Raw genomic sequence first — 25,787 nt, 5'->3', positions numbered from 1 at the left:
TGGCTTGGGCTGTGAAAACACATATAAAGCATTGGTCCCACCTCCGATATTCCCACTACCACCCAAGGAAGCCCTGCTAGCAGGACTCACACCTCTTGTCCGGCACAGCTCCTCCATCTACTGTGTGGTTAAACCAAACCTCCTCAACACACTGTGTGGTTAAAGCCAAACCTTCTCCATCCACCTGCCCACCCTTGCTTAGCCCAAAAGGATCAGCATCCACCTGGGGTGCTCAGAAATTGTCAAGAACCGAAGGTGGCTCTTAGCACAGACCTTAAGCATTCACATTACACTCACAAGAAGCTGGGGGATGTCCAGCCAGCATTGGCAGTGTTCTGCCTGGCAAAGCAGCTAAGTACAAACCCAAGCCCAGCAGCACACCATGGGCATAAATGTACCTAATGTGCTCCATTTATGAAACCCGTGACATAAATGCATCGGATCACGCATATAAAAGGTACAAACAGCATGGGCAAAGGATCAGCAAAGGCACTGGCAAGTGTTCCTGTGGTGATGTAAGCCTCTCTCCTCATCCAGTGCCACGGACACCACAGCCTGCTGGCTCAGACAGCCTTCAGGGCTGTGGCATTCAAGCCTTGCGCACACACCAGCTCAGCTGAGAACTGGTGTAGTGTCAAGCATTTGTGAAACAGTGGGGTCTTCTCCATACAAGCATGTTCTTTCCTCAGCCTCTTGTGCCATGTGACCTCAGACACTGCCAGCATTCCCCAGTCATCCCAGTTCTCTCCAAGAACTCTTCTGTCACTCCTTCCCAAGACTTGCAGCTGTTTAGTGTTTATCAGCATTCTCTAAACTTCTATCTTCTGCACAAGATGTTTCCAAATGACCTCCAGTCTTCCCAAGATACTGAGATCAGTCACCTGCTATCCCACACCAGTACAAACCAGCCAATCTTCTACAAAACTCATTACCCAAAATCATGTCATTTTCCCCTGTCCTTAACACCACATAGAAACTCCTGTAAACAAGTCATCTCAAATATAGAACCAGGACAAGGCCCACTGCTCATGATGAACATCAATATTGCAGAGGTCCAGGAAGCTCTCACAAACTCCCACCACTCTGAAGGGAACTGCTACAGCATTGGAGCCCATCCCACAGCAGCACCAGTAGAATGAACATTGGAAAATAGTTTCACTGGGCTAAATCATAAATGATTTCTAGGGAACCATCACACAGAATATTCTGACTTGGAAGGGACCCACAAGGATCACTGAGTCCAACTCTTAAATGAATGACCTTGGTGTTATTAGCACCAGGCTCAACACGGTTCTGTCATCCCGAGTCAGGATTTCTGGAAAAGCTGGCTGCTGCTGCTCAAGGGCAGGAGCTATTCCAGTAGGGCTACTGCTCATCAAACCCAGTGTGCAAACCCAGCACTGTGACACCTCCTCCCTGTGCCTACAGCAGGGCCGCCACCGTCCCCTGAGGGAGGTGCACTATGGGATCTGACCAGCCCTGAGCACTTTACACCCACCGAGAAGTGACATGACAATTACTGTGAGACAGCGTGGTAACAAGACACCATAATGTCCATCACATCCAATGGCCCCTCCTTGGGGAACTCCTCTGACACATTCCCAGCACTGTAAAGATCTGAAACTGCAACAAATTAACCAGGTGATACAGACTCCACCAAATCCAGCATCCACAGGAGCTTGAATGCAATGCTTCAGGTTGGCCAGTAATGGGAAAGGAGCAGCTGTGGAAGGCTTAAGTGTTATCCAGTGCCTCATGATCAGAGAATCACAGAATACAGAGCTGGAAGGGACCCATCAGGATCGAGTCCAACTCCTGGTCCTGCACAGGACATGCCAACAATCCCACTTTGTCCCAGAGAGCGTTGTCCAAACACTCCTGGAGCTCTGGCAGCCTTGGGGCTGTGCCCACTGCCCTGGGGAGCCTGTTCAGTGCCCACCACCCTCTGGAGGAGGAACCTTTTCCTGATATCCAACCTACATCCTGACTCAGCTCCAGTCACTTCCTTGCGTCCTGTCACTGGTCACAAGGGTGAAGTCATTGGTGCTGCTCCTCTGCTTCCCCTCGGGAGGATGTTGTAGACTGCAGTGATGTCTGACCTCAGTCTCCTCTTCTCCAGCTGAACACACCAAGTGCCCTCAACTGCTCCTCACACATTTCCCCTCTAGGCCCTTACCCATTTTCGTTGCCCTCCTTTGTACATTGGCTTTCCAAGGGCTTCCTATCTTTCCTATGATGTGTCACCTCAAAGTGCCCCCCCATTGCAGGTGAGGCTGCCCCAGTGCAGAGCAGAGTGGGACAATCCTCTCCCTCTCCTGGACATGCTGGGCCTGATGCCCCCAGGACAGGGATGTCCCTGCAGCTCCCAGGGCACTGCTGGCTCATATGTGGCCAACTGGCCACTGACCAGGACCCCCAGGGCCCATTCCACAGAGCTGCTCTCCAGCCTCTCATTGATGTTTGGGGAGTTGAGTGGAGGAGAATGGTTGCTGATTTTAGCTTCCACTTCTGGTTTTAATTTCATTAGAATCTCAGCTTCTAAGTTTTCAGAACAATAATTCAAATTTTTTTCCATGTATTGTAGGAAAAAAGCCTGATCAGGTGAAGGCAGAAGATTCTAATGGCTCAACTGAAAAAAAATTGGTTTTGTTATCTCATTGCTTTTAAGACCTTTGCAATCCTGAAAGCCCTGATTCCAGATTTTTGAACACTTGAGACTGATTTGAGATCAGGTCCCCCTGTTCAAAGTATGGCAGGGTCCAAGAGTGCTTGGCTTCAGGCTCCACTGTAGGCATTTATTTAGATGACTCAAACTAAAACAAACTCACAGGGAAGCGAGAGCCTGGGAACAACTCATTTTAAAACAGGATCAACTCCCCCATATGAAGAACCAGAATGCAGTTCAAAACAGGATCTGAGTGAGATCCAGCAAAAGCCATGTCAAGTTTGGCTTTCAAATGAGATGCCAAGTCGGAATAGTTTGTGGCTGAATATGACACAGAGAGATCCACAGAATGCGCGCTATTAAACCCGACACCCCACCAATTCTGGTCGTGTTTATGTTGCAAATTCAGCATTCAGCCCCAGAAATTGTTAGACTTTACTGTGCAACTTGGGGAAAAATTCTGGATAAGCACCAAACCCCTGTGAAACTCAGAGTTCTGCCCCAAATCCAAGATGCAGTTAGGTGTGGTTTTAAATATAAAAGCAAACACCTCATCTATTGCATCAGAGTTTCAAACTGCAACCCTTGGCCTGCCCCTGCCCTGGGCACATACCTGCCAGCAGCTCTGCAGCACACAGGGCTGCCAGGATGCACCTGCACCACGACTCACACCCAAATGCCATGCAGGACTGGGGCACATAAAGGGCACAGAGCTCAGATCCCATCCCCAAGTCTTGGCCCCCTGGCCCTGGTTCCCCACCAGCAGTGTTTCAAAGGCAGCTTTTCAAGAAATCTTAACCTCAACCTTGACCAAAGCCAACTGATGAAAAAGCTGCTCCAGGTACACCAGTAAAGCTTTGGAGAATCACCTGGTGTCTCCCACCCAGGTAAGTCTCCTTGTCCTACAAAGGGTGGCTCCCACTGGAGCCCCAGGAGCTCCTGTAACACAACATACTCCTTTTCCTGTGAGACCAGAGAGGTTATAAAGGGCCAAGAGCACATTCAGGGGCCATAGCAGGCTCCTTCACTCTTTGATGCTGTCAGAGATTTTTTAGCCAACTTTCCTGACTAAACACACACATGCTTCAAGAAAACCCCAGTTTTAAAGCTTTAATGTAAACAACCCCAAATTATTACTATCCCCTAAAGGCTACTGCTGGCAGGCATCAGTGATAAAGCTCTGCCAGAGCAGTCTGGCATCTAGCAACAATTTGTTTGTTGTCCTGCAAAAATACAGAGAGCCTTGCCATATGGTATTAGCAACTTTCTGGTAACATTAAGAAATATATTGGCTTGGAAAGCAGTTATCACACCAGAAAAAATCTTACATCTGAGAGGCAGGTCTATGCTGTAAGTGGCACCAGCACAGTGGTGCTGGTCAGGGCTGGGGGAGAGGTGGCCAACACAGCCATGCCACCTTCAACCAGCCCCCAGCACCAATGACGTGCCCCTGGCACTGCCACGCTTTGGCTGGCACAGCTTTTTTCAGGAGCTGGACTGTGCTGGAGGGCACAAGCTCAGCAGTGCTTGTTGGTGCTTTGTGAGTGCTGGGAGGGCTCCAGCACTGTAGACGTGGCAACAGCAAAGCACCCAAATTACCTGTCACTGAACTGAAGCACTGCCTCAGCCACCCAACTGGCCACAGCTTCCTACCCTTCACCAAACACCTTTTCCTCACTGTTCACATTAAGCTCAGAGAACGGAGGAATAAAAGCAAACTCATTAAATTCTTTTTTAAAAAATAATGTACATATACTATACAATTATTTTAAGAGTGTATGAGGATTTTTGACAGAAAACCTAAAGAGAGATGGTGCAAGTCAGCATGTGGATTTGGTGGGAAATCACCTCTTTTCTAGGATCACATGCTCCCAGGCTTCAGTTCTTAGAAAGAGCAGAACTGAAGCAATGAACAGGTATTTCAGGACACAACTTCAGTGCTCTCACTTTCTGAACAGCTGGGAGGGATGGTCAGTGATAGACCTAATTCTATCACTTTTCTAAAACTCCTGCTTCTGGAGTTTTCTCTGTGGCCACATCAAACCTCAGAAGAGGGACTCACCCACTTTTCCAGCAGCGCAGGAGTTACCTGCAGAGTCAAGACTGCAGGTAACACCACATGGAGCAGCATTATATGGGAGCACAGCACACAACAGACAGTTACCACACTGCCTTGACACCACCTGCATTTGGAGTCCCATACCACCCTAAGCAGATGGGTTCCAGCACCACCACCTGCTTCTCCTTCCTGGAAGAGCCCAAGGAGTCACTTAATGCACCAAGAGATGGAGCTGTTCTCAAAATGAAGCCAACAGGGAACAATATTGCTACTGGATGTGGGAAAGACATAACCCATCTAATGTCGTGGAAGAACTAGTGGGATTGCTTAGAGCATCTTCTGAAGATACTTCTGGACCAAATCCAATATGTTCTTAGCACTTTCCCCATTCTTCTCAAATCTTCTAGATTCCTTCCAGCCATTACTTGCCTTCCCTGCTTCTGTATCTAATCTGAACAGTGCTGTCTCCCTTGCCATGGTCTGCATTAGCACCCTCACCTCCCACATGGTAGCTCTGCAGGAAGCCAAGGTCCATTGTCCCCTGTCCTTGGTCAGCCCATTAAAATAGGCCTGTTCTCTCCTCTCCCTTTACAGATGGGAGTGTAAACTTACCCTCCTTATGGATACCTGCTTTAGCCTGAGTGCTAGTGCCAACCAGACTGGCTGATTCCACAGGTGGATGGCACAGAACCACAAGAAATTCCCTGGCAACAGTGCCTGGTGGTCAGGAGATGCTCCACTCACCAGGTACCAGCCCTGGCCATGTCTAAAGGAAGGGGAGGGCTCTGCTCATCACCTAACAGTGCTGATGGATACAGTTCAAGCTTCACAGGGCCCCCTGACTGCCCACAAATGCTCTTCTGATGAGAGGACTGGAACAGGGCAGGGAAAGGCAATCTCTGCAGCCTCCTGCCACTCTAGGGAGCTTGGATTTGCTGTAAGGACAGGCTCAGGAAGAGCAGTCAAGAGGTGGCCACCTGCTCATGCCTGCACTGCTATTCCTTCCTCCTGGATACTCCAAAGACTTACCTGTGGCAGCCTTCAACACACATGAAGTCTCCACTTTCCTGATGGCCTTATTTCAATGCATGAGCTAAGAGAAGCTGGAGCAGAGAGAAAAAACACAGAAGGACTCTCCAGGAGAACCAACAGTTAGAAACTCAGAGCTCCTCAAAAGAGACCATCAGCTCCTCTTTCCCTATAGCACTGAATTACTGCCAATATTGTGTTCTAGATGAGTAGTCACCTTGTGCTTTGTCACATCGGTGACTACAAGTGGACAAGTCACATTGTGCCTTTTCTTGGAAAAAGAGCTGGACCTTTCAGGGTCCTCTTCTCCCCCATGTTTGTAAGAAGCCTGAGATAAACAGGATTAATGATTTTTAAAAAGTAAAAAAGTTTCTTGGAAAAGTATCTAGAACTCTTGTTCTTAGTTTTCGTATTTTAATCTCTCTCCTTGTCATATAATTCCACCATAAAACCTGGAGAAGAAAAGGCTGTAGGAAGAACTTATTTCAGCCTTCCAGTACTTAAAGGAGGTTAAAAAAGATGGGGACAAACATTATAGCAGGGCCTGTTGCAATAGGACAAGAAGCAATGGTTTTAAACTAAAAGAGGGTAAATATATAGATATAAAAATGAAAATTCTTTACTGTAAGGTCCTGGCACAAGTTGCCCAGAGAAGTTGTGGCTGTCCCATCCCTAGAAACATTCAAGGCCAGGTTGGATGGGGCTTTGAGCGACCTGGTCTAGAGGACTGTGTCCCTGTTCACAGCAGAGGGTTGAAACAAGATGATCATGAAGGTCCCTTCCAACCCAAACCACTCTGTGATTCTGTGATAAAGTTCTGTGTTCCACAGAAAACTCCAGCAAGATCAAAAAACTCAGGACCTACAATTTTTCTGTTTGCACACACAGAGGCACCAAAAACCCACAAGCAAAAAAACCCCATATGGTCAGAAGTGAAAAACTGTTTCTTGGTCCTTCTTCAATGCAAGAGCAATAACCCACAAATAACTACAATCCAATTTGTTTTCCCTGGGTACTGGTCACCTTTAACAGAGAAGTCACTCCTGTACAACACCTGCCCTGTCCTCCTGTTTTCACAAGCAGCACGTGGAGCATCAGTGACCTCAGCAGCTGCAAATGTTACAATACAGTCAGTTGTCTGCCCAAAACAACTCAAAATTGGCTGTGAACACATATGTAGTAACATCTGACGAGGAAGACAACACAAGTTGTGCCTCCTGAGAAGGCTCCATCAGATGGTCTCTGCCCAGAAATGCTGGTGTAGCTGCAATTTATCATAAATAAAGGAGCAAAGGCTTTGGGGTTAGTGTGCTTCCATGCAACACAACCAGCTCCAAGGTGGGGCACAAGCCCTGTCCATGTCCAGAGCCTTCGTCACCAGTTCTAGCTGAGAGTAACAACAGCATGTTCCAGACCATAATACACCTTCTAGGTGATTATGGAACACAAAAGGGATTAAATTCAAAGCAGGTTTTCAACCGTGGGGGACCCAGAACTGCTGAGTGAGGAGCAGAATAAAGCCAGATGGCATGTGCTGGTGTTGTTGGGGATTATGCCGTGTAAGGCAATAGGAAATGAGCAGAGGAAGAGACCCGGTTTGGTCCCATGGCTCTTCTCTTGCCAAATGAACATACCAGGACAACCGTGAAACAATCAGTTTATGCGTTTCATTCCCCTCCACCCCCAGACTGACCTTAAATATTTGTATAAGCCCAGCCGTAACTTCTATCTAATGTTTTCCTTGGGGTTTGCTAGCTGTTTAGAGCATTCAAACTAAAAAGCATTCCCTCAAACTCTTGCCACAAAAAGAGCTGAAACTATGATACTAATTAAAACCACACTCTTTGGTATCAAGAAGATATGTTATTATTTTCTTTTTTTGCTCATGAGAAGCTGTTAACATGGGCAACACATCTGGAACAATTTCTTTCCAAATGCCATGTCCCACACCTCTCCTGCTCAGGTCAGCTGCTTTGTGAACTTATCAGCAGGCTGAGGTGGGAAGGCTCATATTTACAAGAATAGACTTACTTATTTTTTTGTAACAAACCATTTGCCAACTCAACTCTATGAAAAATATATATTAGGGGTAAAAAAAAGGTTCATGCTGCATGAAAGATGACAAGCTAAAGAACTGTCCTGCCTTGGCATCCAGTGGGCCAAATCAAGGGATGAGTCTCAAATAAATACTATATACAAATACAATGTATGTTTTGAAAAACAGGTGCTGCCTTTGCCAGGGTGCTCCTGGGCACTCAGAACAAAGCAGGAAAGGCTGTAGACTGAACAGTGTGCCATTGCTGATCCACTTGGGGAAATGTCTACTAACAAAAAAGGTAAGATTTGATGCTCATTTTAGCCTGTCTAATTTGAGCACTTCTAAGGTCTCCATAACTGTGGTATTAGCACCCTATAGACATTAACAAAATTATCCTTGTAACATTTGAGGGAAAAATGATATCATCACGTGTAGAGGATGGAAAATTAAGGCACAAAAACATCAAAGCCAGGTTTGTGTTCAATGCAATCTTTGAAAGCATCCAATGTGTATCCTGAGAGGCTCAAATCTGGTTAAAACAATTAATTTCCCTGTCGAAGACCAAACAACAGTGTCTCGTGCAGCATTGTAATCGCATCACATAAGTGCAGGAAGTGAGAAGAGATCCATCTGCTTTAGTCCAGTCCTCCTGGAGCACCGATTCCCAAGTCTCCCCAACTCCAAGCAGTGCCCTGGATGCCTGGACAGGCAGCTCCAGAGCAGGTCAGGCACACAGCCACAGCTGGCAGCAAACCATCTGGGCTCAGGCTGACAGTGCATCCGCACTGCTCCCGAGGGAAACACAAGTGGGAAGAGGGAGGATCTGCTGGGGAAGGCACTGCCTGCAGGTGTCACTCCCGGGACCACAAAACTAAGTCATTTTTCATCAGAGCCATTTGGTGTCTGGTTTCTGTTTGGGCTGTGGCTTTTGCTGCCCTGACTCAAAACAAAACTCAGCTTCCCTTTTCACAGCCACAAAGATGCCAGATTTGAATGCTGGGTGGTGCAGAGTGCAGGCAGCAGGTTTTGGAAGGCTGGGATGTTTTATTTTACTTCTTTTTTAGTGGTAATTTAGCTTTGCACAAGCCCCTGCCTGGTTAGCAAGGCTCCAGCTTCACCAGCAATACAGAACTGCCTAAATTACAAAAACAAGTTAATACACAAAAAATATGATTTTAGCAAAGAAGTTAAGCTAGATGGGTAAACACACTGCAATTTGTTACATGCTTCCATTGGGGGGCATCCAAAGTAGGAAGATATTCCTGTAACACTGAACTGTGAGGCCCAGCCCCAGCATGATGCTGGGATTCCAGTATGAGGTCTGGCACACCAGCCCCTGGCTCACCACTGAGAGGAAGAGGCCTCATGTTGCCTACAACCCCAGGCATCAAACCCCAGCACAGCTCTCCACTTGCCCTTTTGCTTTCAATTTCCCTCCAAAAGGAATTTTTTGGTGAAATTTATACCATGCATTTCCCCCTAGGGAAAACTCAATAAGAAAGTTGCTGTGGAGGTGCCCACGGCACTGGGATGCCGACGTGACACCTCATGTCAGTTGAACACAACTGGGAAGCACAAACCCATCCACATGTGGGGCATCCCTAGAGATCCCAGCTGGGCTGCAGGGCTGTTCTACAGGTGCTGGGGAGGTTGGGGGGCACAGGCAGCCTCCCACACCCCACACCCCTCCATCCTGCTTCTCATTTGAGGCTGACAAGCGAAGCTCGAACACATCATTACAGCCCTGAGGAGGCTGCTAAAGGTAACATTCAGGTTACAAATTAATTAATAGGAAACACTTACCTTCCCCACTAGCTTGCCTTTCCTGTTCATGCAAAGGTAGAAATCTGTCTCCTTCCCTTTGATCCGGACTTGACTGCCAAAAGTGTCTGTTTCCACTAGAAGCTGGGCTTGTAAAGGAAGAAATAAAAAAAGCATTTACCAATGTGGTCCCATTAAGTCACAGGGTGCAAAGTGCACTGTCCCATTACCTCCAGCTGCACCACCCTGGGATGCTTCACACAGGAACAACCCAAGGGACCACCCAGGGGCAGAGCTCACCGCTTGGTCACAGGTGCAGAACTGACACCTTCCCACTAACTCCTCTATGGATGGTCCGGGTTTAATGCTGGTTTTAACACAGAGTGGGCATCCACACGTGTGTGCTCCATCTGTCCACACCAGCCCTGACACCCCATCAGCAAGATTAGCTTGATGCTAATAGAATCATAGAATCACTTAGGTTGGAAAAAACCTCTGAGATCATCAAGTCCAACTGTTCCCCCAATGTCCCCAAGTGTCTAAACCATGTCCCCAAGTGTCACATCTACACACCTCTTAAACATCTCCAGGGATGGTGACTCCACCACTGCCCTGGGCAGCCTGTGCCAACGACAGTGTTCTCCTTCACATTGCAGGGTTCTTGGATTATAAGAACATGTATTTTATTCTCATGAAGGAGAAAGATTGGCATGACAAGAAAGAAAATCCTTTTCCCACAGCCAGCAGCCCTCAAACACTGCACAGAAGTGATCCAGCCACATGCTCCTGGTGCAAAATATCACTGTGATCTCCTGAAGATCAGCACAACAGCTAGCAGGGGAGAAATGTGGCACTGCTTGTTCTGTCTGATACACATCCACAATTCAGATGTCCTTCATGTCTAGCTGTGCTTCCAGGATGTCATAAACTGCCTTCGGGCAGTCCAGGTCCAGGTCTTCAGCTCTAGCTGGGAGAAATATGTCCAATCTCACAGTGTCTCACACATTTATCGATGCCAGAGCATCACCAGGAGCCATGGTAGAGGGTGGATTTCTGCTGCATCTTCCTACACCACCTGCTCTGACACAGCTGTATCTGCAGGAGGGGCTGAGCTGCCACCCAGGTGAGCACTGTGACATCATCATCATTTCAGAAACCCAGACACATCTAAATTCAGCCTTTTATTCCAGCTCTAATCTAAACACAAATTCCAGTCATGCTCAAGATTCAGATTCCAGGAATTTCCCCAGAGAGGCAGGAACAGGCAGACTGGACATTTTGGTTCAGATCCATCTCCAGTACGGAGGGGGAGAAAGGAGACATAGTTGAAACACAATGCAAGAATGTGTGAGTGTCAGCAAGTGCAACTCCATGGTCCTGCTCTGGAAATACTCACGCCTGTAAGACCTGAGCCTTGTTGTAGAAACACAGCTTTTGCCAAACTCTGGAGAATGTTTGATCTGTGCTGCAAAAAGTCAAATTCTTTTTGGCATTCATATTTCAAGGTTTAAAGCCCTCTAAGAGCAAATACATTCATTGTAAGGATTTACCATGGCGATAGAAGTGGGAGTTTGTTTCATTTAAACACATTCATATTTTTCCCACTTGTAAAGTCAGCTTTTGGCTTCTGCAGCAGTGCAAATATCACAAACCTTTAACTCACAAGGGCCCTAAACAGTTTTCCCTTTGCAGCTCAGTCACATCTGCAAGTTCAGGGGTTTCAAGTTATTAGCTGCTTATATTTATTTAGATATATTTGTTAAACCTGTTACCACAGGGGATATTTAAATTGTCACTTCTTTCTGACAGCAAGTGGGTAATGTCTGTATTACAGCAAAATATTACTTGCAATCATGCACAAATATGGATATTTGTCTAAGTTTTTCAGAATGCATCATGGGTTTGGGTGTCTGTGATGGAGAGCAGCTTGCAAGGAACAACTGGGTGCTGCATGCTTTGTCCTGACACCTGCCAAAGTGGTATCAAACCTGTGAGCTAATGGTCAGCCTCAGAGAGGGAACACAGCAGCCAGTACACATGCAGGGGTCATGGAGCCAGCAAGGCTTGGTCCAGGAACCATGGCCAACACCCAGAGCATCAAGGAACTGCCCACAGATCCACAGTGTGGAAACCAGCCAGGCACATAAGTAGATGTGGGACCACCTGCCAAAGGGGTCGAGTGAGGGCTCCCCACAGGATGCCGCAAGTTCCCTTCTAAGCTGCAAGGTATTCCCCATCCATTCCAGCCTCAGTGCTGCACTTAAGCTGCTGAGAAGAACACTGAATATCAGATACCAGCTTTGGTCAGCCAAAGTAGGAGCTAACACTGACAAAACACTCCAACATGAGAGCCTTGAGCTGCAGTCCCAAAGGACAGGCAGCACTCACACCTCTGTGACGCAGGTCCCCACGGGCAGCCCACACTTAGGTGGACAAACACGGGGCACTCTGGCTCACATCCCCCACCCCCTCACTCTGCAGCCAGTATGAGTAATATCCAAGCTGATTTTAATTTGAAAAATATCACCTAAAAAGATGCCGGTTCCCTGCTGTGAAAATTAAAACCATCTGGATGGAGTGATTTCAAATAATTAATCTAGGTCTCCTTTGGCACCGCTGCTAATTAAAATATGATACCTTCCTCCCCCTTTTTAAATAAAAAATTTAAATAAAGTTTTAAGATCTAATAAAATAATGTCATAATTTAGAACTAAATGGAAGTCACCTTTCCTGCTGGCCACAAAGGTTACAGCAGTGCTGAGATCCCTCCCAGGCTCGTGCCACAGCCCAGGCTGAGCAGCAAGGGATAAGCAGCAATCAGTGAGACCCCCATGCCAGCAAACACACCAGAATGCACAGCCCAGCAGCCCGAGGGGCCTGTGACCCCCAGAGTTCCTCCTGCACCCAATGTCTGGGAATGGGAAGCACAGGGAAGGAGGCTCAGCAGACAATGCCTGATCCCCACTGTGACCTGAGCTGCACCAGTACAGGCCAAGGCCACACAGAGGCACCCACTTCTGAAAAATCTAAGTCCTAAGATGTTGGAAACATCTTATTTCTAGGGATCCCTGGCTGCCTTTCCTACAAGGGAGACCAATGCAGCTTTAGGGTGGGTTATAACCCAGCTGGCTTCCAGTCTGCAGCACCCCTGACAGCTGATGCTTCTTTGTATAACAGGCATCTCCCTAAATTCTTTGAGGAGCAGGGACAGGGACCTTGAACAGCACATCTAAAATCAGCTGGGATGAATCCCAACCCTGAATGCTGCAACAAGAGTTCCTGGGGGTCAGGCTGACCCAGCACAAGGGGCTTGTGGTGTTTCCCACCCCACTCACATGCAGCAGCAGAAAAGCTCAGTCATGTTTTAGATTAAGTCAAACTGGACTTGGCATCTGTCTTATCTCTGTGATAAAGACACCATGTCCACAATGAAAGTGGCAGGGAAAATCTAAGAGAATTTCCGTGGAGAGCTCAAGGAAAATGAGTCCCACCATGCTGGAGCAGCATCCCCACAGAATTCTGCTGCTCAGCACACCTGAGTTCCAGCTCCATCCATCCCTGGATACACTGTACAGAGATTACAATCTTTATTTTCAAAGGCCCTGTACTCCAATCTTCGGATCAGATATTATTGTTTAAATTCTTTGAAAGCTAGATATTCTGATATATTTTCTAGGGGGATGTGGGGGAAAGGCAAAAGAGAAAAGATGTCTTTAGAGGGTGAGATCTCCTGCTACACGCTTTTGCCTTGTTGGCCCATTTAACCTAAACCTTCCTGAAAACTCCCACTGGAAGAGACTGGAATTCCTCACAAGTCTGGGTGAAAATGATTACATATATATATGTTGAAAAGCTATCTTCCAGCTAAGAAAACATGAAGTCAGGGAGATATGTGAAGGTGGCAGAAAATATGCCAAATTATCTTTCAAATATTTCCTGGGAGTGGGAGGACAGGAGTCAGAAATGTACAGGGAAAGAGAGGAGAAAGAGGGCACCTGAGAAGTGTAAGGTTTACATGTACCTATCACAAAATGCTTAGTTTCAGATAAATAGAGAAAGGGGGAAATGCAAGGAGGATGCAGGAGGATACTTCAAGTCTATCCACTGTTGTCTTTTTTTTTCCCCAGGTAAAAACCTTGCAAAAGGAGACAGAAGCCACAGAGAGAAGGAACTACGGGCACTTACACTGCTCACAGGTACCCTGAAGGCAGCCAGCTAAAACAGATTTCCAGGGCAAAAGGCTCTCTCAGGGGACCAAGATTTTGTTGCACACTTCTTTTCTGAAACAAAGCCAGGGAAACCACTCTTAGACTTGGAACCATTTCCAGTGAATGAAGAGGAAGGATGTACTGACACCCCAAGGCTGGGAGCACAGCATGTGGCATAGAGAGCAGCTTTCCCATTTTGTTGGTCTGGGGCAATGAACTGAGACAAAGCAGGTTTCCATAGTTCATAGTGCATATATTGCACTTGATGGGAGAGTAAAATCCACTTTCTGGTAAGACTGAATCTTCTTGTGTGACTCCCAGCACAGGTAAGGGTGCTTAAAATACTTGAAACCTGTTCAAACACTGCCTATCCACTACTAAAACCTTGTGGATCCTTTACACGATCACAACATAGGAGAGAATGACCCTGTCTCCACATTCATGATGTAATGATGAAGGAATAATGCCAAAATTAGGTAAAGTCTGGAGGGTCTAATGAAGCCCACAGGCCATGGACCAGTGAGGGAGTCTAGGCTGCATCCCTAAGATTTGTTTGCACACTTGCATAATCCTGCAAACTGTATCATATTTAACAGTTATAATCTGCAGAACCCAACTCCCTTCTCAAATATTCAGGTGCAAATCAGGAGTAACCCCTCCAATCAGTGAGGCTGGTGCTCAGGAGGGCAGAGCTCTGACCCACATACCACTGCAGTGAGCTCATCACGTCTGTCCCGAGCGAGCAGAGCATACGTATGGCAAACTATTAAAAGGGATGTTCATGGGGAGGAGCAGCAAGAGCAGCTCCAAGAGCCAGGCTCCAGTAATTTTCTTTTTTAAGCTTTGCACAAGGCAGGGAAGGACTCGAGGTGTCAGTGCAGGGTCTGCCTGGGGAGACTCGCAGTCCTGACCCAGGCTGCTAAAAACGCTGTTACTACAAATGAGGTTTTGTTTTAAACAATGTATCTGTCCCTCCCTAACTGTTGCAACGAAAGAGAAAGAAAATTTGGAGCATCAAGACATACACCAATTGCCAAGTCCCCGTGGCACGTCTTTCTTCCCCATCCTGGGGTGGAAAAGGGAACAGGACCAAGGGCCCTGCATGAACAAAGGACAGATTGCAGAGGCAACCTGCCACCCACGAACAGTCTCGGTAGCTCTCAGGAACCAGACAGGTTAAATATTTGCATGGGAGACATCAGAAGAAAATCTATAGTGCAGCAAAGACCTCAAAGGCACTTACACTGCAGCAACTTGATCCTGTAAATGCTTCCACACAAAGGACTCCACACACATCGGAAGTCCCTCAAGTGCTGATAAAGATGCCTACCTGGCTTCAGGGTCCCACCTCTGCCACTGCCTGTGGAGTTGAACACACTGGGAGCACAGCTTTGGGCATGGCTTTGGTGAGAGGTTCCCTCTGCCCAGTGAGCTGTCTGCTCACCCTGCCCTTTTGCCACTGCCCCAGGGGCTCAGGGTGGTGGAGAAAGGTGCAGGACCACAGCACAAGGGCTAACGTTCCCCTTCCTGGGAACACTTTCTGGAACACCTTCCTCTGGGCTTAACCTCAACATGAGCTGAAAGGAGCTTCAGATTCCAGGAGATGCTTTCAGGCACTCCCATCCTGTCCCACTTCCAGTGCACTGAGCTATCCCTTGGCACTCCCTGGCATGTCTACAGGACACAAGGCCAAGATATGCAGAAACCACACCAGCCTGAGTGCCCAGCCCAGGACAGATGTGCAGGCATGACACACTGAGCTGCAGTTAACCCCACAGAGCCTGAGATACTTGGGTCAGAGAGTATCACTCCCACACTAGTGAAACCTCCACTATTTAAGCCATTTATAGAAACCTGGAACAACAGAATGGTTTGGGTTGGAAGGGACTTTAAAGCTCGGCTGGTTCCAACACCCCTGCCATGGGCAGGGACACCTTCCACTAGACCAGGGGGTTCAATGCACCATTCAGCCTGGCCCTGACCATTACAGAGGTCTTACCTAGAGGGATGCCCACCCAAAAAATTTCTACACCAGTTCAGCAGTAGCTAACAATGCCCAGGGAACCATGCTGAGTTGCTGGTGTTCCCCAAGAGTCTCAGGGACCATCGCAGGGAGATTCTGCCTCCCTACTCTGTAGATGTGTTGTTTATGCCAGAATGGCACTATCAACATAAAAAGGAGATTCTAAAACAAAGAAGTCCTCTTCTCTGAACTGCCCAGCCTCCTATAAAATGTCCAAGCTTCCAGACACAGTCCCCACAAACTTACTCTATTCACTACATTTTGGGAGATGTTTACATGAAAATGTGCTAATATGAGTCTTTTATTAGACCACACATATGAAAATTGTTTGACAGGTTAGCTGATATAAGACCAGAATAAATGCTAAAGTAAATCTTAGAGATCTTGTCCAACTTTAATAAAAGTTTAATAAATCCCTGAGTCTGTGACTCTGTGAAAAACAAAAACCCAACCAACAACAATAAAAAAAGTCTGAGCTCTAAGTACCATATTACTGGCCCAAGTCTGCACTGCCCAAAGGTTGGTCAGCATTTACCCACATGAAAAATGAATGCAAAATAATGTCATTTTGACACAGAGCCATTTACACCCATTTTTGTAGATCTAAGAAAACAGAACTAGGCAGTGGGAAATCAGACTTGGCCTCGTGCAGATGTTTTATACACAATTCACCATAAAAGACGCTAAAAATATTGTGGCAGTTGCTTCAGTGATGGTGAATAAGCTTGTTGAGAGAAGATTCAGTAAAAGTGGAGGCAGGTATGTTGTGTGCTTTAGAAACGCCCGGGGGAGAACGACAGTGAACAAATTCTGCTCTGAACTTTGCCACCTGCAAACTCGTCAGGACTAAGAAGTAAGCCTGGAAAGAGAAGCATTCAAACTGTTAGCGCAGAAATTCCTCCATCTCACCAGGGTGCCTTGCTGCCTCCAAACACAGCTCAAGTGGACAGTGTTTCTACAGAGGCAGGAAAACTGCTTGATAAGTCGCCAGGCTCTGAGTCTGGAATTAGTGAAGGATGAGCCTCAAAAAAGTTCAGAAGCTCTGTTATGCTTGAAAAAGCACCTAAAATGAAAAATAAAGGGCCAAACCCTGCTGTCTTTGATCATTCTCATTTGAATAAACTCCTACTGACACAGTCAGGCCCAACAGACAACGACCTCAGAACCTGGCCCTGAGCACTTGGTTGAAAGGCATCCAAAGCACTGGAGTCTCTCGGGTCTGGAAAGAGCATGAACCTTTCTCATCCCCACAGAGGGTTAGAATTACCACAAGAACAAATCCTGATGAAGTTATTTTGACTCTTGTTCCGAGTCTCAGTTGAACCCAATAAAAACACTGATGTACACAAAAATAACAATAAGGAGCAAATGACAACTACGGGAACTCCATGTACTCTTTCTCCAAAGCTGCTCTGCTTGTGGCCAGGGGTGCACGACAGACCTCATGTACCCTGCAGCGCTCACCCAGCTGAGGGTTGGCTGCTTCTCCTCAGTGATAAAGTAGGTGTGATGTTAGCACCACCATATCCTCTTACCATAGAGTCCCAAACACATAAATCTCTCTGTATGCCAGCACCGGGATGGTTTCACACACTCCAAAAGTTAGTCTGTCCAGGTCCCACTGTGGTATTTGTGAGCGCTCCAAGATGGGGCTAATCGGGAGAAATGCGTAAAGCATTTGCAGTATTAGTTGAATTAAGATTATCAGATGTACCTGATACACAAAGATGTTAAATTCTACCCAGCAGGGTTCTTATTCTGTGCCACAGTAAAAGCTGAAATTAGGATAATTAATTTTATGGATCAGAACATAAGCATGTTCATCCATTTTCTCAAAGGGGCTCATTGTAACCTTCCCTTCTTCCAGCAAGTAAAAAATATGCTGAAAGTGAAGTTGCAGGATGCTCCGGTGTTTTCAGTGGGATTCTTGTGGCTCTGGAACCCAGAGCAGCAGAGGCAGCAGCATAACCTACCAGAAGAAAATGTTCTGGCACATGGGGAAAATTCCTCTGTGTTCTAAGATTTGAAGCAAGAGTTGCTCTTAGAATTGGTCACAAACACAATTTCAAAGATATCTGACTTCTTAATGTTTGTGCTGCTGAAGCTCCTTTTTGCCAAGTAAAAGGTAACATATTATTAAATGAAGTACAGAAAATCGTCACCCTTAGGTAAGAGTACTTAGAGTGTAACTATTTTCGGGTAAGGTTTAAAAGAGGTGGACAAGAACTGATCCCCTACAGCACCTGGAGACACACATCTGGAACCAGCTGCACCAAAGACACCCTCAGGTGAAGGACCTTGGAGAAGAGTCCTCTGCACCAGTCCCTTTGGAAAGGTCTCTCCCTACAGACATAACACAACTCCTGCAAATATTCTCAGAGCAGCAGCAACAGAAATAATAAAACAACCAACAAAAATCAGGTATCACATTAACTCTCCCTTTAGCACCTTTGGTTTCACATATTTATTTTTGGAAACACATTTTTCATGGGACTTTTCTTAAACTGTAACCCTTAGTCCTCGGCATATGTAAGACTATTTACTTGCCTTTTACTGCATTTTAATTGCATGAGAAGTTTTAAAAGCCTTTTTTTCCTTTCCTAGAGTCATTTGGGACAAAAGGCATCTGGCACTGGGTATTTAAATAAGACCTGTCAGAACTGTAAAATTAGTTTTATGTTTTAATAAAGGTACTTTAAAATCTCAAATATAATTCTGCATTCAAACCATAAGTGTTTGGATTAAGAAAAGCAGATCCCATGTTAAATCTTAATATAAAAAGTAAATCAAGTACAGAACTAAGACAGTCCTCATCTGTGGCATTATGAACAAGAGCAGCAAAGAAAAGAGGTAATATCTCCAATAGCTCATTTTAGGGTGTTTTGAGTTTAAAGAATCACCACTGACAGCATAAAATCTGTATGATGTTATATTATTTGTTATTTGTCTCACTTCATCTAGAGACTCAGATCACCCTTAAAGCTCAAACTCAGCCCATGTTTCCATTCAAAATTTTCTCAGCCCTTTCTCTCCTCACTGCACTGGAGCAACCTGCCCTCCCCTCCCCACCTGAAGGGTGGACTGCAGGGGGAATGTCCCCTTGAGATGGTGGGCACCCTGGCAGGGGATGTCACCACTGCAGTGTCCAACCCATACCCATCCAAACACAGATGGACAGAGCTTGGAGGGCACTTTGATCGGCTCTGTAATCAGCTCATAGTTCACTCTAAAGATCTTCAGGCATCCAGACAAAGGACAAAACTCAGAGCACAAACCTTGCTTCCAACACTTGCTACCCCACAACACCAAGCCCGTTCCTCCTCCCCACTGGGACACCTTCTTACTTTCTGCTTTTTATCTCTCTCCACAGCCTTTGGAGTGGACAGGAGAAAGGGATTCCCCACCACTATTTCTACACAGCAGACCTGAAATATTTGCAGACAGTCCTGATGGCCAGATCTGCATGCCAACCCCGAGGAGCAGGCCTGCCCCTCACCTTTGCCATAGGGGAAAGAAGCCACCTTAGACCTCTGCCAAGGTGACCAAGTTACCCCACACCTGCTGCCACCACTGAGCTCAGCAACCACTGCTGTGACCCAGAGCCACCAACTCAGAGGAGCCCAAGGACACACCACATGGCCCATGGGGCAAGAGACAGCCCTTGGCCAACACCACCTGCTCCAAGGGCTTTACAGACTGGCACAAAGCTGCAGACTGACCCGTGCCAGCAGAGAGTCACTTCTCCATCCAAGACCCAGAAGGAGCAAAGGAACCAGCTAATGTGAGCTAAAAAGCTTCTGTGCAAGCTCCTGGTGGGGAACTAGCAGACCTTTGAGGTCCCTTCCAAACCAAACTGTTCAGTGATTCTATGAAAGCAGATGGTTTTCCAAGAGCCCACCAGGCTCTGAGGTCACGCTGTGGACGGGGGGGAGTGGGAAGGGAAGTGTCGCAGGTGTCCCAGCCCTCCCCCCCCCCCGGCCATGCCACCCCCTCCCCGCCGCCAGCTGCCCAACCTGGCGCTGCCCCACAGGTCACCTCCGGTGTGAGGAGTTAAGGCTCATCCCCCAAGAGGCGCGATGAAAGGGACACAAAAAAGCAGGATGCTGGTGAATGACAGCAGTGGGTGGCCCGGCGCGCTCTGCACACAACAGGCACAGCCAAGTGTGTCTGGCACCAGACAATGATGCTGCTGGAGCTGCGGCGGCGGCAGCGCCGAGCCGGGTCTCACGGAGACGCGCCCAGCCATGTCGGCAACGGGGGAGCCCGTCGCCCGGCCTGGGTTTGCTTTTTACTGTGTTCTCCTGCCTGCTGCGACATTTGCAGCTCTGAAAAAAGAGCAGGTCAAACACCCTCGAATGGTGCATTTAGTGCTTCCCCGCGGGTTTCAGCGGCTTCCCTGCCCTTTTCCTCCCGGACTGCGGAGCTCAGCCGTGTTCAGGGTAGGGCTGACCCCTCGGCTGCGGTGGGCGAGTGTCTGACTTAAGTGCTGCTAATGCGTTTTGCATTTGTGCTCGGGGGCAGGAAATCTCAACTTCCAGTGCCAAGGGGTTAATTATAATTTATATAGCAAGATCTCAGGCTGTGGGGGGTGGTTTCTCCAGCTAATTAAGAGGTGCAATTACCTTTGAGAATCAAAGGGATATTCTGGTACCCACCTCTGAAAAACAGATTACGGGTACTTAAAACACAAGGACACCTCTGATTTTCTACACGTTCTTAGTTTTTGATGTTTATCATCAACAAGAAATTGTCATATTCCTGTTCCATCATTACAATGTCCTACTGACTACCTTAGGAAAGAAACGGCACTGGGACAACAGAGCATTGCTGCTTTCCCTGGGATTACCTGTGATTCCAACAGCATGCTCAGCTGATACAGCACCTGCTACTCGGGGCTCTGGCAAAACTTTCTGCTTGTTAATTAACAAAGCTTCATGATAACCTTGAGGTGGGTTACACCAAAATAGCCCAGCCTGTGCTCAGACTACAAGCCCAGGACTACTTACTCCCAAGGCAAGTGAGTTGATGAATATTATTGTATTAATTCAGTAATAAATATTGTATTTATCAATAATAATTATAACTGTTACTAAACCGTCCAACCCACATGACAGCCCCTCTGCATTGCCCTGTCCTACCCACTGACCCAGTGGAAACAGGGGGACACACTTGCACAAGCCTTGGGAACTGTGGCCAAGGGACACTCGGCAGCAGCAGTACCCGGGAGAGACATGAGCAACCAGTGTGGCCAGACAGGCCAGTGGCAGCACCCATGGAACCCACCTCCAGCAGCTAGTCCAGAGGAGATATGCAGGCCGAGCACTGCTGGGCAGCACCGAGCAGCTTTGGGCATGCTCAAGTCCTGCCTGGGGCTGGGGGATCGCTGGGAGCAAGTCCATCCCCTCCCACAACTCTCTTCGTCAGCTCCTCTCTTTCATGTTTGTGCAGAGGCTTAACAGTCACAGCTCTTTCTTACCATTCCCAGAGGTGATTGCTGAGCCATTTGCAAAGGGTTAATGTAATTGAATATTCCGATGTTGAGAGAGGGCTTGGTCTGAAGACAGGGAAAAAACGTTCTGGGGAACCCTTTAAGTCCTGCTCTGGGGAGTCAGTAGAGTTATAAGTGCAGCACAAGCTGCAGCTTCGGTTTGGCTTGGCACAGGCTGTACAAATAGATCCTCCACCATTCATTAGTTTTTAGGGATACATTGGGCTGTTGCTCTCTGGGAAATGAAGTGCCTAAGATGCTGTGGAATTGTCAGCAGCCCACTCATCCCACAGGCTCTCAGGCACCCGCACCAGCAGCCTCCACCCTGACCCCAAACACAATTAAAAGCAGAGGTGAGGTTGGCAGTGGCAAAAAGATCAACCCTTTCCCTAAAGAGAGGATTAGGACCAAGAGGAACGTCTGTCCATGTGAGTTAGAAATGAAGCTCATGCTGGCAAAGCCCACAGGGCAGTTCGGCAGCTGGTATCCAACATCAGCAACTCTCTACCTATGCCTTGATTACTTTGTGGCAGGTTTATCAGGCACCCCTTGATGTGCTGACAGCAGCTAACTGGCTGTGTTGAGCTTGTGGCCAAGCAGGCGGAAGCACACAACCCCAAAACATGCCGTGTGAAGCATTACTGTTAAATTAGGAGGAGATAACAGAGTTGACACCTCAGCATGGAGAGATGCCGACAGGCACTGCTGCTCACAGGAGCTTCAAGAACTCTCAGACCTGACAATCAACATATCCTACAGGAATTTCCATCCTCGGAAGCCATCCTTTGGTAGGTGACTGCCAGGGAAAGGGTACATCAGTTGTCATAAGCCATTTTACAAGAACATCTAAAAAACTACGCAGACTTGTACTGAGTAGAGCATTTCCAATACCACTGTAGTTCCCAAACAGAATATTCTGTTTCAGTGCAGGAGATTGAGTGAAAATCAGAAAGGTTTTACTATGGAAATGCTGGGAATAATCAGGGTAGAAGAGAGGATGTCAGGTTTTAGAGGCTTTATTACTCTGTAAAGGAAGACATCTCACTTCTTGCTGGTGCAGGCAAGAGGGTGGGAAAGGACCTGGCTCAGCCCTGGAGAAAGCAAGGCAGGGATTACAAAACTATTGCTTGTAGCCTCAGTTTAAGCCACGAACCTGCACAGCTTTCAGTGAAAAGGACTGTAAATGCTTCATCAGCAACACTACCAAGCTACGTAGGAAAGAAAAAGAAAGGAAGGGCAGATCCAGAGGGAAATAAATCTACACCAGCATTACCTTTCCCTACAGCTTGCTATTTATTGAAGAAGCTGCAAAAGCTCCAGTGCGCTTCAGAATACAAACGCTGACATGGAAATTCAGAGCCCTGAACCACTTCCAACAGGGAAAATATACTGACCGCAGTCTCTTTGGAGGTCAAACAAAATCAATAGCCTTTCTCTCCAGTCTGTCTCTAAACTAAGCTTCTTTCAAAGACATCCAGAGAAAATGGATCATCTTTTGTTGTTGTGTGTGGTTTTGGGTTGGGCTTTTTTTTGTTTTGCTTTTTTTAAGTGGTCAAACATTCACAGAAGCATAAGAAACTCCTTCCTCCCTCAGCATACTGAAAGGATTGTATAGAGGTCAACACTGCCCATCAGTTTTACTACACAATAGATGAGTTATCCACTTCTTGGGGAGGAAACCAAGCTGGAAGCCGCTTAGCGCTCGGCAAGAGAGGAAAAAATAAATCAATGCATTTGCTTGATTGGGGTACGTTTAAAGCTGGTTGTCAATTAGTTCAACACAGTTTGATGTTAGACAGCACAACAATTTAGCCCCAGGAGCTGAAGTTTGCTGCATTTCCTCAGATTCCTCCTGCTGAGAGACAGATATTGGCTGCAGCCAGGTCAGGAATCGAGGAGGAGAAGGAGGCTGAAGTCACAGCCACAGAGTGAGAGCTGGTAACAGGGAGCCAGACATCAGATACAGCCAGACTGGTGACTGTTTCCTTCCATTCAAAGTACACAGCAAACTGGATTCATGTCCAGAAAGGAGTAGTGATGATAGTGGGTTATCACATAGCTGCTCCTGCACTCCCAGCACACACACCTTTTAACACCATCTACACCCCTGTGCAGATGGGATCATCCTTACCATATAAATGGGTCACCCCTAGCTCAGGGAAATGGCAGGTCTAAAGGGGGACAATGGAAAACTTTGCCCACATCCAATTTTTAAAATAATAAAAATTCTTAAAACATCAATTAAAAAAATCACAAAGGGGGATCAAAGCACAGAAGTCACTTCCTAAGGGTCCCACTGAATGCATCCAAAGGAGAACCACTGCATTCAGAGCAACCGATCACCGATGGCTTTACCTGCCAGTTCTCTTCTGACAATCAAAGATACTCACGAAATCACAAAACAATTTAGGCTGAGAAGGTGCTACAGAGGTCACCCAACTCAACCCTGTGTCCCGAGCAGGACCATCAGGAAGAGACCATCACTCCTTAGTTGTGCTCTGGCTCCCCTGCAACAGGTCACTCTTTCTGAGACAGCTCATGTCTCGATGTAAGCCCACCTAAGGGTGGTGGCTACTGCATCACAGGTGTGGCTGGAGAGGGACAGACACATCTGCAGCTGACTTGGGCCCAGCACCAGCAGCACTGAGCATGGACCTCAGCAGGGGAGCTGCCCACAGATGTGACCGTGAGCCTCTGCTGCCCCTGCAGCCACAGCCAGACCTGTTTACCTAATGGGTACCCCCACTGCTGGTGTTTTGCTGCTGTCAGTACTTGCAGAAGCTCTGTTCAAGCCTCTCTCTGTGTCTCACTCCCCTTGCAAGCACAGCAGATGTGCAGTGCTGCACACCCTGACCCATCCGCCACCCTGAGCTCTCATGTGCCACAGGAAGGAGGGTTTGTTCCACCAGCCATGTAAAATAAAGGGCAGCTTATTTCTGAGTTAACATATTTAGCATCTTATAATTAGGATCTTAGCCACTTCTTCTGCCCACACAGGTCTAATAGTTCCACTGCTAGAAAGACCTGGCAAAGCTCTGCACAGGTTACAGCAATGGTGACCATCAAAGGTTCCCCTCAGCTCCATATGGCTGCAGGGACAGACCAGGCTAGTACCTAGAGACAAATGTGCTATTTCTTTGCAAGGCTTTTTATCTCCCCTCCTCCAGTCACCCCAGGTGGGACAATTTACCCAATGACTACAGAGCTCTTACATGTGCTTGTTAGCACCCCCAAATTAGTAGGTGTAAAGTCAATATCCTTTGGCCTATTTACTTCTAATGAGTCACCAGTCAGAAACTTCACTTGAAAAAAAAGGTTACAAATGCAGATACAGAAGCAAATGAAATAAAGGCAAGAATCACAAACGTTGCACAAAGGCAAGGGGCTGGGCACACCACACAGCACCAGGCCATTGTCACCGGCTCAAACCTAACAGCTTTGATTTGCCTCCCACCGGCTAAAATGGTTTGAAATGCAAGGTCTGAACAAAGGTGCAAGACACAGGAGGAATGGGGGGCACTGCTGGGCACTTAATCTCCTTTCAGTCTCGCACAGGAGCTCCAGGAATGGCTCTGCTGAAGTCGGTGGAGTTTCAGGAGTACAGGAAAGAGGATAATCAGGCCTTGACTGTAACAGAGATCCAGCCCTCTGATCCCTCCATGCAGCCAGCAGAAACCCTATTTGGGATTTACACTAAAGTTACCTTTAGGCAAGCTCCTTCTCTGCTGGAACCTGGGGCAACATCCCAACAGGACAAGACCAGCTTTAGGCAGCTGCGGTGTTTGCCCTCTAACTCCACACAGTATGTGATCTGAAAGCAGGAGCCCAAAGTGTTCCCCAGCCTTCTCCGGCATCACCCCCGCAAAACCTGCCTGAGCAGTAACGGGGGTTCTGCAGTGAGGACACCCCTCATGCCCATACCCCACCTGCGGCAGGCATGGACACACTATGAGCCTTGCAACTGCCCATGGCCAAGCACTGAGGACATTTAGACAATAGTTTTTAGATTTATCTGGTGTTTATACGCTGTTCTATTCCTACTCCTTTCCTGCTGCTTTTCTATACGGAGGTCTTCACTGCCTTCAGAGGCGCTGTCCCCTGATGCTACATCTCCCCTCTCATATTCAACCACCCATTTCCTCTCCTGCTTGTCCTTCCAAAAGCACTTGAGAACAGCAGGTATAAACCAAACCATACCAGCCACACCAACTCCAAGCCAGGATCACAAGAATATATCTCCCCACCATATGCTCAAGCGTCACACGCTTGCATCACCATCATGCCGCTCAGGCACAACATACACTTCTTCTCTGTCCCACCAGCCCAGCTTTTGGACAAGGGCAGAAGCAGCTGAGCAGCATCAGAGAACAAGGACTCCTCTCCACACTGCAACCTGGGGCCAGATCCCTCCAGCCAGCACAGCTGCCATCCAGTTGTTGGAGAAGACCCAAACCTCGTCACAGCTGGAAGGCAGTAGGGTCACAGCAGATGGCAGGATTTCTCTCTTACTGCTTTG

The 25,787-nt window shown here is 47.3% G+C and overlaps 1 protein-coding gene across 1 annotated transcript in view; it reads right to left on the bottom strand.

Annotated features, from left to right (window-relative positions):
• Window positions 1-25,787, bottom strand: part of FGF18 (fibroblast growth factor 18) — an 80,775-nt gene that overhangs the window by 16,565 nt on the left and 38,423 nt on the right. The window contains exon 4 of the mRNA XM_071570181.1: window positions 9,595-9,701. Coding sequence (XP_071426282.1) covers window positions 9,595-9,701 — 107 coding nt within the window. The remainder of the gene's footprint in view (window positions 1-9,594; window positions 9,702-25,787) is intronic.

The sequence above is a fragment of the Pithys albifrons genome, chromosome 15 (assembly GCF_047495875.1).
Source record: "Pithys albifrons albifrons isolate INPA30051 chromosome 15, PitAlb_v1, whole genome shotgun sequence".
NCBI lineage: Eukaryota > Metazoa > Chordata > Aves > Passeriformes > Thamnophilidae > Pithys > Pithys albifrons.
This window is presented reverse-complemented; position numbering and strand designations above follow the sequence as displayed.